The 18,714-nt window shown below is 31.8% G+C and overlaps 1 protein-coding gene across 5 annotated transcripts in view; it reads right to left on the reverse strand.

The window, feature by feature from the left end:
- LOC140445558 (methionine aminopeptidase 1D, mitochondrial) overlaps positions 1-18,714 on the reverse strand; it is a 508,650-nt gene that overhangs the window by 153,104 nt on the left and 336,832 nt on the right. For 4 of the 5 annotated variants that reach the window (XM_072537674.1, XM_072537677.1, XM_072537675.1 and 1 more), the window contains exon 4: positions 1,704-1,965. In XM_072537674.1, coding sequence (XP_072393775.1) covers positions 1,704-1,965 — 262 coding nt within the window. The remainder of the gene's footprint in view (positions 1-1,703; positions 1,966-18,714) is intronic. The other variant, XM_072537676.1, reaches the window with a different exon arrangement.

Below are 18,714 nucleotides of genomic sequence, written 5' to 3' on the forward strand. Positions count from 1 at the left end.
GATTTCATGTTCAGTTTGAAATAGATCAAAAATTCGTTGTCAAAAAGTTGCTGGTAATAGTTCAGAGTAAATAATGGTCACCACAGGTATTCCGCAGTGAGGACACACACCACCTACTAAGTTTAGGAGGGTTGTAGAAGATTACAGAGATAAGTTGTCTTTACAAGCTGATCTTGATCGTTTATACAATTGACGTAGCAGGCATGGTCTTCATGTTAATAAGTGTTGTTATATCACTTTTACCCAAAAGGTGAATAAGATTGGTACAACTTATTGAATTAATGAGCAACCTTTTAAGTATGTGTCTTCCAATAAAGACTTAGAAGTTACTTTAATGGAAGGTTTTCCTTGGTGGAGCTTATCAACTTAATTGTTGTTCTGTTCAACATAGGTTCTTGAGATACTGTGCATTTAGAACTCATAATATTGTTGTTATTCATAATTATACTAACAACGAGCAACTGCTAGGATGTACAACTAAATGAGATTTAATGTTCCATGTTTAGGTTTGCGCCATATAACTACTTTTAATATTCCTCTTTATCGAATATAACATGGTAGTAACAATAAGTTACACAGATATATGAGATTGTTGAATAACTCAGATGTAGACATATTTAACACCATTTGAGTCAATGTAAGAGGTCTCTCGACTTTCATATAAGTTTATTATTTCTGTATTATTGTATTTTACTATTATTAGGTTATCTCGTTGATAAATAAATAAATATTGGCATAATTTGTATATATTTTGTACCAGAGAGTACCCTAATATTGGTAATTTGGTGTTATCAAACACTAGGTGACTTGGTATGCTGGAGTATCTCCCAAAAATTTTCATACACAACTGGACGTTGACAGTAGTATAGCTTTGTGCATGGTCGTATAGAGATGTTCATTTAGCTTTTTCATATATTCTAAGACCTTCCACGGAATGCTTTTAGTGGTAGACAGAATAATACTTATTGTCTGAGTACTTTCCATTGTCTTAGTATTCGAATTTCCAGATCTCTGTTAGTGTTGTTTGTCTCGTTCTTGTATCTGGTCTATTATGTGCTACTGTCTGGTCTGTGAGCACAGTGCGGTCCCAATATAGCTTGTAGCTGTCATTATCAAGAACGCTCTCAGGAATGTATTGATAATATGTTGATGAGATAGTTGGTTTGGAGAAGTCCCAGTTTGATAGCTATTACTTGATGAGATATTTCACTGAATCATGTCATTCCTTATATTCAGTTGCAACAAATGCCTGGTAAGGCCGGTAAGATGTTGGATAGTTTATTATAATTTATATTATGCATTATATATTTAAAATTTCGATATCCACACCATAAACTTTTATTTTATTAAACTGCTGATGTTTGATTTCATCCAAATGACAATACGTGTATACCAAACAGAAAAGATGTTGGATAGTTTATTATAATTTATATTATGCATTATATATTTAAAATTTCGATATCCACGCCATAAACTTTTATTTTATTAAACTGCTGATGTTTGATTTCATCCAAATGACAATACGTGTATACCAAACAGAAAAAAATGTAAAACGTAAGGAAAGCTATAAAAGGAACTAGGGAAATTATATTATTACTACAGTATTTATCTTTTTAAATAGCACAGCAAATGATTCTAATTAAAGAATTGACTGAAAAGATTTTTTTGTGGTTTCTGTTAACTCTTTCAAACGATATACATACTCATGTGATATATATCCGGGGGTCCATGAAAATATCTTCCTATGCCATGTCCAATAAATGATGGTATAACCTGGAATCTAAGTTTTTCGGCTTTTTCTTGAATACAGTATCCTATGTCACGAAAATAAGTACCTGGTTTACATATGCTAATTGCTTCATTTAAGCAGAGTTCTGTGGCTTCAACTAACTGTTTTCCTTCGTCATCAACATTACCAACTAAAAATGTTTTTGAACAATCTCCATGGTATCCATTGTAATACACCTTAAAAATATTATTAATATAGTCAAAATAATATACATATATTATTGTAGATAAATAAAGGCAGAGAAGAAGAAAATCTATCTATTGTATACATAAAATTTGTCATTTTGTAATACGTTAAAGTAGTTTTTAAAAAAATATTTGTTTCTTGCATTGCGAGATGAAAAATATTTGTCTGTCTATATAGGTATTGTTTTTACCCAATTTATCCAGTATAAAGTTGTCTGTTAATATATTTGTAATCTAATCGATAATATTCATGGAATTGTTTATTGGTTTTGAAGTGCATTTAAGAAAAATTTGTGTTTGAACGTAAGATTAACAAAAAAGGAAATTTGAAGACATTTTAATGAAGAAAGAGGCCTATTTGTTTTGACCAATGAAAAGGAAGGAAAGTTATTGATGGAAGGGGGTGTTAAGCCAAGAGAGCTTTTGGAATGAAAGAAAACAACAGTGAGTGTTCAGATATACCTCTATATTTTTTGATAACAATATTCTCCGTTGCGAGGACTTCTGTTTCATCGACGCATAAAGACTCCAGTGTATTTTGCCAGGAACTTTTACATAAACAATTTCGTAATATTTTTAAATTATTTCTTGCAACCATAATTCAATATTGTATTTATACTGGGTAACTTTCTATTTTAAAATGACTTGCGGTATTTTTTTACATGCCTTTTTTATATTTAATTACTGACTCTTTTCATATATTGATTTTTGCAATTTATGCTGTCATTAAAATTTGGGTTTATTTCTTTGGTAGAAACATTTTTATTATCTATGAGCTTCCTCTGAGTATTGGTTTTGCATTTCTGTGATTAAATGACGTAAAACCTGGGATTATTTACCAATTTGAGCTAGCCCGAAAAAATTTTTGTTTCATTAATTATTAATTCAAAATAAATATAAGCATAATTTTTTATAAACAAATACATAAAGAAAGAAATAGAAATAGAACAATATATATATATATATATATATATATATATATATATATATATATATATATCTTCTTTCTTCTTTAAGTTCCATCTTCTGTCGAAGGTTGGAAATCATCATGGATATGCGGACTCTGTTGACTGCCGCTCTAAAAAAAGTTCTGCACTACTGCATTCAAACCATTCCCTTAAGTTCTTAAGCCAGGATATTCTTCGTCTTCCCACTTTTCGCTTTCCTCGGATTTTGCCTTGCATAATAAGTTGTAATAATGCGTATTTTTGCCCTCTCATCACATGTCCTAAGTACTCAAGTTTTCGTCTTTTGATAGTTAATATTATTTCCGACTCATTTCCTATCCTTCTAGTTACTTCCACGTTTGACATTCTTTGAATCCATCATATTCGTAGGATTCTTCTGTAATACCAAAATTCAAAGGCGGCCAACTTATTCAGATGGACTTGTTTTAGTGTCCACGCTTCCAAGCCATAAAGAAGAGTAGAGAACACGTAACATCGAAGCATTCTCAGACGTAGTTCTAACCTTATATCCCGACAACAAAGAAACTTTTTAAGTTTAATGAATGATGCAGGTGCTATTTCAAAGCGTGTCCTAATTTCTTTGGTTTGGCCTACATCTGATATTATCCATATTCCTAAGAATTTACAGTTATTAACACTCTCAATTGCAGTATCTTCAATAGTCAATTTGATATTAATGTGCAAATTTAGTCATGATCATGCATTTAGTTTTTTTTTTTTAAATTTATCTTCAGTCCGTACTCATGACAGCGTTCATTAAGGCGTTACATTACGTTCTGTAAATCATTGTTGTTATCCGTCATTATTACTGTATGGTCTGCAAAACGTAAGTGATTCAAAACTTCTCCATTGGTAGATATACCTTCTATTGAATCTGAGAGCGCTTTTTGAAATACCGCTTCACTGTAGACATTAAAAAGTAGTGGGGACAGCACGCAACCCTGGCGGACTCCTCTCTGTATTTTGATATTTTGAGTGTACTGGTTGTCAACTCTTACCTTGGCAGTTTGATTCCAATATAAATTGGATATAATTTTCATATCACGACTGTCAATATTTTTGCTTTTTAATATATCTACCAGCTTTTTATGTTGAACCTTATCAAATGCATTTTCAAAGTCTACAAAACATAAGTACATGTCCTGATTTATGTCCATGCATCTCTGAGCCAGCACATTCAAGCCGAACAAAGCATCTCTTGTACTCATACCATTTCTAAAGCCAAATTGTGTGTCACTAATTTCATATTCAAGAGTTTTAATAATTATGCTGTGAATTATTTTCAAAAATGTTTTAAGTGTGTGACTCATTAAAGCTATTGTTCTGTGATCTGAGCAAGATGTTGCACTGGGCTTTTTGGGAATTGCTACAAAGGTCGATTGCAGCCATTGTCTGGGGATTGTGGCAGTCTGATATATTAGATTAAAGAGTTCAACCATTACTTCAATAACATCTTCATCGATAAGTTTTCATAATTCGATTGGTACATCATCTGGTCCAGTAGCTTTACCCTCTTTTTTGTTTTTGATGGCATAGACGACTTCTTCTCTTAATATTGGTGGTCCGGTATCCTCGGTGATTTCTAATGACAGTTCTTCTCTTTCATCATTAAATAGTTGTTGGATGTAATTGGTCCAGTGACATAATCCCTCCTTCATATCAGTAATATTATCCCCTATATCATTTTTAAGGATATTCGTTCTTGTACGTTTTCTAGAACCTGTCATTTCTTTGATTTTTTTGCGTAAATTAAATCTCATACTTTTTATCCAGATCTTCTATTTCCTTGCATCTGTCAGAGAGCCACCTCTCTTTTGCCTCTCGAATTTTCTTTCTGATGTTTCTCTGAATTCCTTTGTATTTATTCAGGTCTTTTGCTTTATATTTTCTTCATTCTTCCATAAGTTCAAGAAGTTCTACTGTCATCCAAGGTTTTGTTTTTTCTCCAAGTGGTTTGAGGGTTTCTTTTCCAACTGATACAAGGGCATGTTGAATTTTTCCCCATTTTTGGTAAATAGTTAGAGTTTCCGCATTATCTTCTTTTACTTTCCTTAAGTTCTCGTTTAATTTATATTTCGTTTCCGCATATGTGTTGACTTGTTTGAGACGTCTTGTATCCATGATTTACTTAATGCTAGGGCTGTTGACCTTCTTTAGTTTCACTCTCATCGACAAAACAACCGGGTTGTGATCGGAGGATATGTCCGCTCCTGGATAAGTTTTAGATGATGATATTATAGAATTTCTATATCTTCTGTTGACGATAATATAATCTATTTGATTTCTGACTATTTTGTTGTTATTGTCAGCTGGTGACCTCCATGTATATATATATATATATATATATATATATATATATATATATATATATATATATATATATATATATATATATATATATAGTCGTTTAACTAACTTATTGCACGCATTCTCCATTAAAGTGGTAGGATTTTTATCAATCAATACATACGTATCGCGATCATTCAGGAGGTCCAATGATTTCTGAATATATGTGTCTCTATTCATAAGGACAGTTACATTGCCTTTGTCAGATTTTGTGACAAGAAGATTAGGATTATTTTTAAGGAAGATTCTAGTTTCTTTTTTAATAGCAAAAGAAGGTGACTTGAGATGTTTATTGTGTTGTATAAAATTTGTAATATGATTCGTAGCTAAACTTCTGATAAGATTCTGATCTTTCTGTGGTGTCCAAGTGATAATGTGCTCTACTTCACTAATTAACTTAAAGATGTCAATGTCTTTAGGTGTTGTAGGTAAACTAAATTTAGGACCTAGAGCTAAAAAACCTAAAATTTGAGGAGGTACCTCAATATTGGAAATGTTTTTTATCCATCTATCATTGGAACTACTGTAGATTTAGTTTTTTGGTTTTATTGTCTTTAAGTTTATTAATATTAACAATTTTTATTGTATTCAATAATTTATTATAGGAATTATTTTATCTGAAAAGAAAATCATATATTATATCATGTGGAAGTAAAAAACTGAGTTTGTCTATGCATTGATCAATATTTAATTTAAGTTTAGAAATGTACCGGATTGTGTCGTTAATGGTTATATTCTGGAGTCTATTATTTACCTGGTGTGTAATGTTTTCCAACTGTGTGATATTAGTTGTGCCTTGGTGTTGTGGCGTGCTCCATATGTTTTTGTTGTTGTTGGTGATGAATTTTGGCACGACTTTGTTGCGTCTGCACTCCAGGAGAAATCTTATGAATAGAGACACATATATTCAGAAATCATTGAAACTCCTGAATGATCACGGTACGTATGTATTGATTGATAATGCAATATTTATATGTATTGTATTGATTAATAATAAATGCAATAAGTTAGTTAAACGACTCAAAGGAAATGATTACATCTCTTCTGAAATAGCTAAATCTATTACTACCTATAACGGCATTTGTCCAAAATATTATGGATTACCTAAAGTTCACAAACCAGAGATACCTCTTAGACCTCTAGTATCTTGAATTAAATCTTCTATTCAACCGTTAGCCAAAATGATATCCCAGGTGTTAACAACTTCCTCTGATGCGTTTAATAAATTTAAAATAAAAGATACTTTCGATTTTGCGCAAAAAATGAATAACACAGTTATACCAAACAACTTCGTAGTGGTGTCATTTGATGTAGTCTCACTATTCACCAATATACCTCTTAACTTAATAACTTCAATTATGGAAGAACATTTTAACCGAATTGCAATATTCCAAAAATAGTGTTCGTAGAGATTATTGCTTTTTTGTATAATCATACTTATTTCTCATTTGATAGTAAATTTTACAAACAAAAATTAGGATTACCGATGGGTGGAGCAGCCTCACCAATTTTAGCTGAAATCGTTATGAATAAATTGTTGTATTTTGTGCATCAACACGTACACTTTCAATTTCCTTTTCTCTACCAATATGTAAATGATTTAATAATATCAGTACCACAAGATGAGGTACGGAATACACTTACAATTTTTAATTCATTTAATACTCATTTGCAATTCACAGTTGAGGAGGAGTCAAACTCTTCGGTACCCTTTCTTGATACAAGAGTTGTTAGAACGGAAGATAACACCATCTGTTTAGATTGGTATAAAAAAACTACTAACTCAGGTAGATATAAATACCCTTTAACTCATATCATCCCATGAAACAGAAAGTTAACACCGTTCTAGCAATGAAAAATAGAATATTAAAAATCTCACATCCAACTTTTACTGAAAAGAATTTAAAACTGTTGTTTGACACATTACTATGCAAGTATTATCCTAAAAATTTGCTCAATAAACTTTTCTATTCACACACAGAACGTAGTGCGAGTGACGATATGTCTGGTCATGATTGGTCAGCATCTAACACCGCCGTACAGTTGAAGTATGGATCATTACCTTATATAGAAGGTTTAACACAATCTCTCACTATAGTGTATTTTTATGTATGAGAGAGTAATAAAACAATAAATTATGTATGCAAATCCCTAAACTGTTGATACGGGTGACTCAATGAAAAACAGATATTTGTCAACAAGTTTACAGAAGTATATAGGAAAACAATTTTAAATTGAGTATGACCACCAGGTATAAAGGTTGGAGCAGAATAGAATACAATAGTTGTGAGGGTTACTAATCCCTAAATAAGGTTGCCAGTGTCGGAGTGATGGAGGTTAACAGGTACTAATGAATTTGCAAGAAATGTAAGATGTTTATTTTATTGGTTATATATAACCAATAAAAGTTTAATAAGTACCTACCTATTTGCAAAATAAAGTTTAATTCTTTAGATAAAATAAAACGTTTTATTTTATCTATTTGCAAAATAAAGTTTAATTCTTTGCCTATTTGCAAAATAAAGTTTAATTCTTTAGATAAAAAAAAAATCGGTTGCCTGTAAAGTCGGTTTTACGGGCGAAGATTTTACGTGACAACGTCTTTTTCTCGGTAGAATATTTATTGATTTGAATATTATTAAATTGCACAATAGTTGTTTGCAGTTGAAGCGCGCTGTTTCTTCTCAATCGACTGAATTACGATTGATTGCAGAGTGATTTAAACTAATAATTTACTTAACACTATCAACATTTCTCAATAGTATGACATAACCTATAAACTCAGTTTCTCAACTTTTGTGTCAATCTAACAATTAATCAATCAATCATAGTTTACGATAATGAAATATTAGTGTACAATTATTTAGCTTTATTGTTGTAGTTGTTGTAAATGACGAATCTAAGCACTCCACATTTTCACTACAGACACAGCTGACGATACTTTAACCACACGTGTGAACTTGTATTATGACGCTTTCTCGGTTTTCCAACGCCAAGAACGCTCGAGAAAGACAGAGACACAAGCACGCACCGATTCAACGCGCTTAATTCTCTAATGTTTGAGTGGGAGAGAGACGCAAGGCATTCGCCGGTCCGGCGGGCCTCTCTCTCGTTCGGTGACTCATCGTAACAGACGTGAGCGGGCGTTACACTTTTTCATGAGTGACTCCGAGCCACAACCTAATTTAAGACGTTGTCACGTCAATAAAACGTTTTATTTTATCTGAAATGAGTGCATTCCACGAAGTAAGGGTTTCAACAATCAAACATTTAATTCTTTAATTCCAGGAATCTACGACAGTAATTGACTAGATAATTACCTTCTAAACGTATTCCACAGAAAATGTGATAGTGGGTTTTTCCATTTTGTATATAGGAAGGTCCAAGTGGCGTATTCAAAATTCTTAACAGTTCACTAAAAGTAGGTACTTCAGTTGCAAGGTGCAGTTTATTGTGTATACTAGTGTTATAGAAAATTTGGAAGTGCCGTGTAAACGCCGAAAAATTGGTCCTCTAACAGTTAATGAAAAAACATTAATATTTAATTGTTTTAAATCATTTACAGACAAACGTTTATGTGAAAGTGTTGATGAGACCGTTGAGTTAGTTAGCAGTACCCTTGGTGTTGGGAAATCTACGATTTACAGAGTTATTAAAGAAGAGAAATGTGGTAGTTTTCAAATGCCACGTAATGCTCCAGGGAAACCAAAATTTCAAATAGAATATCATTTTAAAGAAGGACTTCGACGGAAAGTGCATGAATTCTTCTTTAGACAAGAATTTCCAACATTGGATAAAGTTCTTGTCTCAGTTCGAGATGATAAGGATTACCCAGAAATGAGTCGAAGTACGTTATGGAAACTTTTAAAAGAAATAGGCTTCCGCTGGAAAAAGAATCCCAGAAAGTCTATTTTATTAGAAAGAAGCGATATTGTCATATGGAGAAGACATTTTCTAAGAACCATAAAGGAAATGAGAAACCAAAAAAGAAAAATATTTTATCTTGATGAAACATGGATCAACGAGGGTCATACACCAAATAAATTTTGGCAGGATGAAACTGTTACAAGTCAAAGGCACGCTTTTGTAAATAACTTATCTACTGGTTTAAACCCACCATCAGGAAAGGGACGCAGACTGATAATAGTACACATTGGCAGTTCAGACGGTTTTGTTGAAGGTGGTTTATTAACTTTTGAATCAACTCGTACCGGTGACTACCATGAAGACATGAACGCTGATGTCTTTCAAGAATGGTTCGAACAAATGATAGATCTTCTTCCTAAGAACTGTGTAATAGTAATGGATAATGCAAGTTATCACTCCAGACTTATAGAAGGACTGCCCACAACCAAGTGGTTAAAAAAAGACTTGCAGAATTGGCTGAGTTCAAAAAATATTACGTACCATCCCGGATCTATAAGAAAGGAACTTTATTCGTTGTGTGCCCTTCATAAAGAAAAATTTAAAAAATACGAAATTGATGAAATTGCCAAAAATCGTGGAATGACAGTACTTAGATCCCCACCATATCATTGTGAATTAAACCCGATTGAACTGGTATGGGCACAGATAAAGAGTGAAGTTTCAAGAAAAAATACCACTTTTAAAATTCATGATGTTAAACAGTTGTTTTTGGAGGCCGTAAATAATGTAAAACCTGAAAACTGGGAAAAGGCAGTAAATCACACTATTAAAGAAGAGGAAAAAATGTGGAAGCTGGACAATATTACTGATAAAATGATCGAGCCAGTTATTATAAATCTTGGTTCTGAAAGTTCATCTTCTGAATCTGATTTGGATTTGTAACAAGTAAGTTTTATATTAATATTTTTATTCATCTATTTAACATACCTTAGACGGTTTTAAAAACTCTTTTTCTCTTTTGTAATTTTTAAAAATTAAAAAAAATGTGAATTTTTTAAAACCCTTTTTAATGTAGGCCAGTCAGTTCTAATATAGTGTGTGATAAAAGAGGTCACTTTTGTTTACATACACATAACACTTTATAACACTGAAATAATTCATTTATTTTTTACAATTATTCAAAGTAATTTTTCAATTAATCTTGAGCACGCCCATGGAGTGGTCGGAGCTACCAGTTAAAATTATGCTAATTACTCTCTCGTTCATAAAAATAAACTATAGACTATTTAGTTAATTTAACATAAAAATATCCAATTATAACAACAAAAAACTCAATTTGTTCTATTCTAAACTAAAAGATCCAGTTCCACTAGATAAGAACTGAAACGTAAACTACGGTATACCCTGTGAATGTGACAAACTATACATAGGCCATACAAGTCAAGGACTCAGTAAGCACCTAGCTCTTCACAAAAGTGACTGAAAACGTAAACCCCAAGCAACTAGTTTGAGTATTCATGTCAATGACAATGACCATCGTGTCCTATATGATGAGGCTATAATTCTAGATAGAGCTGAAAAAGAACCTCATCGTAAAATCTTAGAGATGTGTCATATTAATAATTGTTCTAATTCACTAAACCACAAAAAAGATGTTGATAACTTAAGTTCCATCTATACTTATGTTTTACAACAGAAATTCACTAAAAATAAAAAACTACCACCTTCTTATATTAGATTTACATAATACTGTTGCTCCACACTTCACTGTAACGTACTGTTGTTATTTCCTGTCTGTTGTAACTCAGTTTATTGCCTGCACTTCATGTGTACCTACTTTAATTAATTTAATCCACAAGACTGTAAATTTAATTTAATCCACAAGACAATTGTTAACAATTTTAATTAAAAAAATTTTAAAACTTTTTTGTTGACCATTTTTTATATTTTTCAACCAGACTATTTTGTCAAATTTTGAATTTTTAAAACACTGTAAACGTCTAACCTTTCTTGGACATATTATGTTTATACCACTAACATAAATGAATGTAAAAGACAACAAAGAAATATTTGTGATATACTAATATCTACACGGATGTGATAGAAAGTGACCTAGATATATATATATATATATATATATATATATATATATATATATATATATATATATATATATATATATATATATATATATATATATATATATAATGTTCGGAAAGATTTCCGCGGTTAGTACAATTAAACTTAGAGCTAAGATTAATATTATTATAAAAATTAATATTAAACTCACCAGTCTTCCGGGTTGAACCGCGTCGATATCCATTTTGCCGAGCTTTCGACATCCTCTCTGATGTCTTCTTCAGGGCTTCCGAGGTCTCAGTCTCCCGAGCCCCCAGACACTACTACACTCACTAGTCACTTCTAGTTCACTCACTAGTTCACTACTACGACTGGGACCAGGGGACGGTTCATTCTCACCACCCACCTTCACAAATTAATTCAGTCATTAATACTCTTGTATCCAGATCAATACGCCTTTCCGATGATGCAAGTAGATCCGCTGAGCTTTCTTGTTTAAAACAAGCCCTCATCCAAAATGGCTACCGCGAAAATCACATCAATAGGAGCATCTACAGACATCAATCTCCCACTCAATCTCAATCCAAAGACTCAGACCCTTATCATACGAAAGCGTTTCTTCCTTACATCAAAGGTGTCACTGACAAAATCGACAAAATTCTTAAACCAAGAGGAATAAAAACAATATTTACCCCCCAACAAAAACTTTCATCTCTTGTTCGATCAATCAAAGACAATATTCCAAACGAACAGCACGGAGTTTATGAAATTCCTTGTGCAGACTGTCCCCGATCCTATATAGGCCAAACAAATCGTAGAATTCAAAATAGGATTTATGAACATTCCATTTCTGTTCGCAATTCCGATTCAATTTCAGCTCTCGGTCAACACCATCTTCATACAGGTCACAAAATTGATTTCGAAAACTCCAGAACCATAGCCCCCATCCGCTTTTATAAACCAAGAATTATCCGAGAAGCCATAGAAATAGAAAAAAGACCAAATTGCCTTAATAAAAGAGATGACGCCATACGGTTACCTTCTACATGGAGACCTCTCATAAACAAAATATCGCCCCCTCCATCTTCGAATCAAAATCCCACTGTCGGAAATGTTCGCGCCAACTCTCGCGCCAATCCCCACCCTAACCCCCACCTAGGCCACGTCACCATCGACGGTATAAATGAACCGTCCCCTGGACCCAGTCGTAGTAGTGAACTAGTGAGTGAACTAGAAGTGACTAGTGAGTGTAGTAGTGTCTGGGGGCTCGGGAGACTGAGACCTCGGAAGCCCTGAAGAAGACATCAGAGAGGATGTCGAAAGCTCGGCAAAATGGATATCGACGCGGTTCAACCCGGAAGACTGGTGAGTTTAATATTAATTTTTATAATAATATTAATCTTAGCTCTAAGTTTAATATATATATATATATATATATATATATATATATATATATATATATATATATATATATATATATATTCAATACAATACATATATATATATATATATATATATATATATATATATATATATATATATTCAATACAATACATATATATATATATATATATATATATATATATATATATATATATATGTATTGTATTGAATATATATATATATATATATATATATATATATATATATATATATATATATATTATTGTGATATTTAAAGTCTTGGTGCGCCAAACAATAATTAGCTAATTAATTTTTTTGATTAATTAAAATTATTTAAATGATATGATTATGACTCTATCACAATTTTTAATTCTTTTATCTCAGGGTTAAATTCGTGCTTCAATATCTATGCTATTACATGTGAAAGGTAAGGTCCAGAGAATACCGGAATAATAAAAAACACATATGATCTAACACTATATATTGAAATAAAAATAATGAAATAATTCACACTCAAAAGTTTTCAATAAACAAATCTCATATAAGGATTCTCAAAATTTTGTTCTCCGTACGTGAACAATCAAAATTTATGGTACAAACAATATTAATTGAAATCTCAAAATTCCGAACTATTCTAACTCTCCTAATCAAAATATTTATATCCTTTCTAAATTAAGTGTAAAAATTGTGTTATCAATAAAAGAAAAAACTGCAGAAAACAAAATATCTCTCTCTGATGATGAGTGGTCCAAATCCTTGTTCCTTGTAGACTATATTATCTCCTCTCAACCGCTCCCTATGTAATCAGCAATCTTACACAGATTGTTGCAAGTATATCGTCCTTAATGATCTCCTTCAAAAGCACAAATCATTCAAATTATGATAGCCTTTCTCCTCTCGATAAACTGAATCTCTCGTTGGCCCGAGTGAAAAATGACTCTTGGAATATCTTCTCTTTACGATAAACTGAATCTCTCGTTGGCCTGAACAGTGACTCTTGGAATATAAGTAGAGAAATATGACTTACAATATTTTGCTGCTTCAGCTGCTGTCAGATACACTAACTCCACAAAAACTCACTAACATTCAACACTACTGCTTGCTACATTTCAGGAACCGCCAGAGAACAATCACTGTTCCTCTTACAGATTTGGAAAACCAACTGATTCTATCTTTTCTCTCTCCTCAATCTCGCTAAACTTTTTCCTACATACTTATCCAACCTTTTTCAATCTCCGCCAATCAAAACTCGTCACAATTCCCCCATTTTTTCATTTCGATAACAAACAAATTTTTACCTATAATTATAAAATTTCCTAAAACTTATTTACAAATAATATTTTCTATAATTCTTAAAACTAACAAAAACCACTTTCTAAAATCTCTTCTATTTGTCTCTAATCACTGCATTAATGTATTTTGGAAAACCCCGTTCAATTGTCTTTTTGTTTTCACTTAAAATTATGCGGGTCACTCAAGTATAACAAAGAAATAATTTATGCAAAGCTTATATTTTGTTTAGTACAGGTAATTCAAGAAATTAATAACTCTCCTTCTTCGAAATGTTTGTTGGATATTATCCTACTTATCTGAATTATTTTAATGTTATTGAATTTTGAAATATTTTTAAACAATCCAATATTTTTCTCGATTTTACATATCATAACAAATCCCCGCCATTTGATCTGCCGAAAACTCTTTGTTAAATTTTAAAAATGACAAAAGTTTTCTAGGATCAAATTATTTCACTATGTTATTAAAATCTATTCATGATATTGATAGATGTCGTGAATGTTAAAAATACCCCGTATATTGCCTGTCTTTATACGGGATTGGATATATTTTCGTTTTAAAATTTTCCAAGTATTTTCCCTTAAAAGAAAGTTCATAATTTTTAACCACTTGATTTACTTTATTAACAAAATCTCCATGGTTTCCTAAAATCTTCTCTATTTCCTTCTCCATGTTTTTTCCACAATTTATTTTTCTTTCATCCACCTTTTGTTCACATGTGTTCACTGTCCATAATACTTCTTCACAAAATTCTGGATTCTCGTCCATCAGTGCCATTTTTTCTTCTGTTTTCTTTTTCTCCTCTAATTCCCTTTGGTATTCCGAGCACCATGTTTCTATTCCTTTCATTTCTCTGATGATACCTTCTTTTTCTTCCTGCTTCCATTCTGTTTTATCGTCGGTTGCCAACAATTCTTCTGTACCTTCTATTTCCTGTTTTTTTCTGGTCTCCATCTTATTTTCCTGCTTTCTTTTCGAACTCTTCTTCTTTTTCTTCCTTCTCTTTTTCTTTTTTGTTAGATCTTGTTCTTGTGCTTTCGGTTTATTCTCTACAGTCATATGGATTTCTTTGCGTTTTTCCTGTGCATTGATCCTTCCAGAATTTGTTTTCCTATCTGTTTGCTTTTCTTCTCCTGTGTTGTCTGGTTCTGCTCTGATTTCCAGTTTATTTTCCGAAAAATTTATGGTGATATCTTTTTTCCTCAATTCATCAATTCCCGCTATCATATCATGATTTAAATCTTCAATCACCACACATTTCATAATATGGACTTTGTTTCCCACTCTTATCTGTACTCCCAAGCCTTCGTTTACTGTCGTCAAATTTTTATTGTTTGCACCCACTAAATCAACCCTAGGAATCTTATACACAAATCTGTCCAAATTTAATTCTTTTACTAGTTTTTTATTGATTAGCGATATCTCCGATCCAGAATCAATCACAATTTTAATCGCTTTATGTTTTATAAATGCATCTAAAAATATTAGATTAGAATTAGAAATTTGTCTGTCGTTTCCTATTGCTACATGATTCATCTCCCATCTATTTTGTTGTTGGAAGCTCTGGTTATTTCTATCGTCCCTTTGTTCGTTAGTATTCCTATTCGGAGGATTTTGTGCATCTCTATTCCTGTTGTGATTTTCATATGTTCTCTGTTGTGTGCCATTCCTGTTATCGTAATTTTGTTGTCTATTGTAATTATTGTAATTTCTCGGCCTATATTCGTTTGTTGATCTGGGATGTCGGTTTCTCTGGTCATAATTTGATGAATACCTTCTTTCCGGTCCATTATATTGGTCATGTTGTCTTCTATTTCTCATTTCTTTTCTTTTCGCTTCTTTTAATTGAAGGAATTGGCACAAACTATCAATATCTTGATAGTTTCTCAAAATCACGTGATCTTCCAACGTTTCCTCAAAATGTCTGCTGATCATTTCTACCAGCTGTTCGGTAGAATATTTGTATTCTAGATATTTTGAATTGTTATATATCTGCAAAGCATATCTTTCTTCAGATATTCCCATTTTTTCGTGATATTTTCCATTCTGTAGCTCTTGGTTGATTTCTCTCTGTTTATTTTTCCCCCAGAAATAGTTGAGAAATTTATTTTCAAAATCTGTCCAATTTTCAAACTCATCTTCCTTGCTTTCATACCATAACGCTGCTCCTTCTTTCAAATGGTTTCTAATTGTTTCTTTGCAATCGTCAAAATATCTAATATGTTGTAATTTGGTTTTCAAATTTTTAACAAACGGTACTGGGTGTGTTTTCCGAATATCCCCGCCAAACTGTATTTTTATGTCACCCGGACTTTGGATGAGTACTTCTCTCCTGTCTCCCATATCTCGTTGTTTTCTGATATCCTCAATTTGTTTTTCTATTTCTTTCTTGTCTTCTTGTAAAGCCATTTCAAATTTTGTTTCTAACTGTTCTAATTCCTTTTTCTGTACAGTCTTAATATCTTTCATTTTAGTTTCTATTTCTTCTCTCTGCATCTCTAGTTCCTTTCTCTGGCAATTTTGTATCTCCTTCATTGTATTTTGGATATCTTTAATCTCTGTCTCTTGTTTTGCATTCTTTAGGGTTATTTCTTCTATCTGTTGTATCGGTTCTTTCTTTATCCCCTCAACACATCCTTTAATTTCCTGTTCATAGTTTTCCAAACGCTGCTCTATATTCCTGTTATTTAGTTTTATTGCTTGTCTTGTTTCCCGTTGGTTTTCTTCCATTGTTTGTTTTGTTTCTTGTTGATTTCTATCCATTTTATCCATTTTCTTTGATGTTTCATTTTGGTTTTTCTCTATTGTTTGTTTTGTTTCTGCCATTGTTTGTGACTGGAGTTGCATTAGTTGTAATATTTTATCTATTCCTGATAGTTCTTTTCTCTCCTCAACTATTGTCACATTTCCTTCATTATCCGATACTTCTTCCAAAATTGTTTCATCTTCTCTGTTATCCTCCTTCCTTTCCTGCATTTTACTTTGTCTCCTTGTGACAGACATGTTGTTACTTTTTGTTATTGTTTTTGTCCCCGCCAAATGTGAAATTTTACAACACTCTATATGTTTCAGAACACGACAATATTTCTCCCCAAACGTATTAAATTTTCACGACAAATATCATATATGCATTCAGTAAAATTCAAATAATTCAAAATAAATATCAAATGTACGATTGGTAAAGAAAATAAAATCAAATAATTCAATAGCAGTAAATATCCACTAACTACGATCAATCAATAAATCAAATTTATATTCCCTGGAAAAATTGTCAAAATACTTTCAAATTCAAATTCCCTCAATGTTATATGTTTTTATCTCTGGATCACCTGTACTTATTCCAGATCTCTTTCTCTTCCTTCAAATGTAAAGCTGCGATATTTTCAAGCCCCACGTTTTGGAAGCCAGTTATTGTGATATTTAAAGTCTTGGTGCGCCAAACAATAATTAGCTAATTAATTTTTTTGATTAATTAAAATTATTTAAATGATATGATTATGACTCTATCACAATTTTTAATTCTTTTATCTCAGGGTTAAATTCGTGCTTCAATATCTATGCTATTACATGTGAAAGGTAAGGTCCAGAGAATACCGGAATAATAAAAAACACATATGATCTAACACTATATATTGAAATAAAAATAATGAAATAATTCACACTCAAAAGTTTTCAATAAACAAATCTCATATAAGGATTCTCAAAATTTTGTTCTCCGTACGTGAACAATCAAAATTTATGGTACAAACAATATTAATTGAAATCTCAAAATTCCGAACTATTCTAACTCTCCTAATCAAAATATTTATATCCTTTCTAAATTAAGTGTAAAAATTGTGTTATCAATAAAAGAAAAAACTGCAGAAAACAAAATATCTCTCTCTGATGATGAGTGGTCCAAATCCTTGTTCCTTGTAGACTATATTATCTCCTCTCAACCGCTCCCTATGTAATCAGCAATCTTACACAGATTGTTGCAAGTATATCGTCCTTAATGATCTCCTTCAAAAGCACAAATCATTCAAATTATGATAGCCTTTCTCCTCTCGATAAACTGAATCTCTCGTTGGCCCGAGTGAAAAATGACTCTTGGAATATCTTCTCTTTACGATAAACTGAATCTCTCGTTGGCCTGAACAGTGACTCTTGGAATATAAGTAGAGAAATATGACTTACAATATTTTGCTGCTTCAGCTGCTGTCAGATACACTAACTCCACAAAAACTCACTAACATTCAACACTACTGCTTGCTACATTTCAGGAACCGCCAGAGAACAATCACTGTTCCTCTTACAGATTTGGAAAACCAACTGATTCTATCTTTTCTCTCTCCTCAATCTCGCTAAACTTTTTCCTACATACTTATCCAACCTTTTTCAATCTCCGCCAATCAAAACTCGTCACAATTCCCCCATTTTTTCATTTCGATAACAAACAAATTTTTACCTATAATTATAAAATTTCCTAAAACTTATTTACAAATAATATTTTCTATAATTCTTAAAACTAACAAAAACCACTTTCTAAAATCTCTTCTATTTGTCTCTAATCACTGCATTAATGTATTTTGGAAAACCCCGTTCAATTGTCTTTTTGTTTTCACTTAAAATTATGCGGGTCACTCAAGTATAACAAAGAAATAATTTATGCAAAGCTTATATTTTGTTTAGTACAGGTAATTCAAGAAATTAATAACTCTCCTTCTTCGAAATGTTTGTTGGATATTATCCTACTTATCTGAATTATTTTAATGTTATTGAATTTTGAAATATTTTTAAACAA

This window comes from Diabrotica undecimpunctata, chromosome 7, assembly GCF_040954645.1.
Source record: "Diabrotica undecimpunctata isolate CICGRU chromosome 7, icDiaUnde3, whole genome shotgun sequence".
NCBI lineage: Eukaryota > Metazoa > Arthropoda > Insecta > Coleoptera > Chrysomelidae > Diabrotica > Diabrotica undecimpunctata.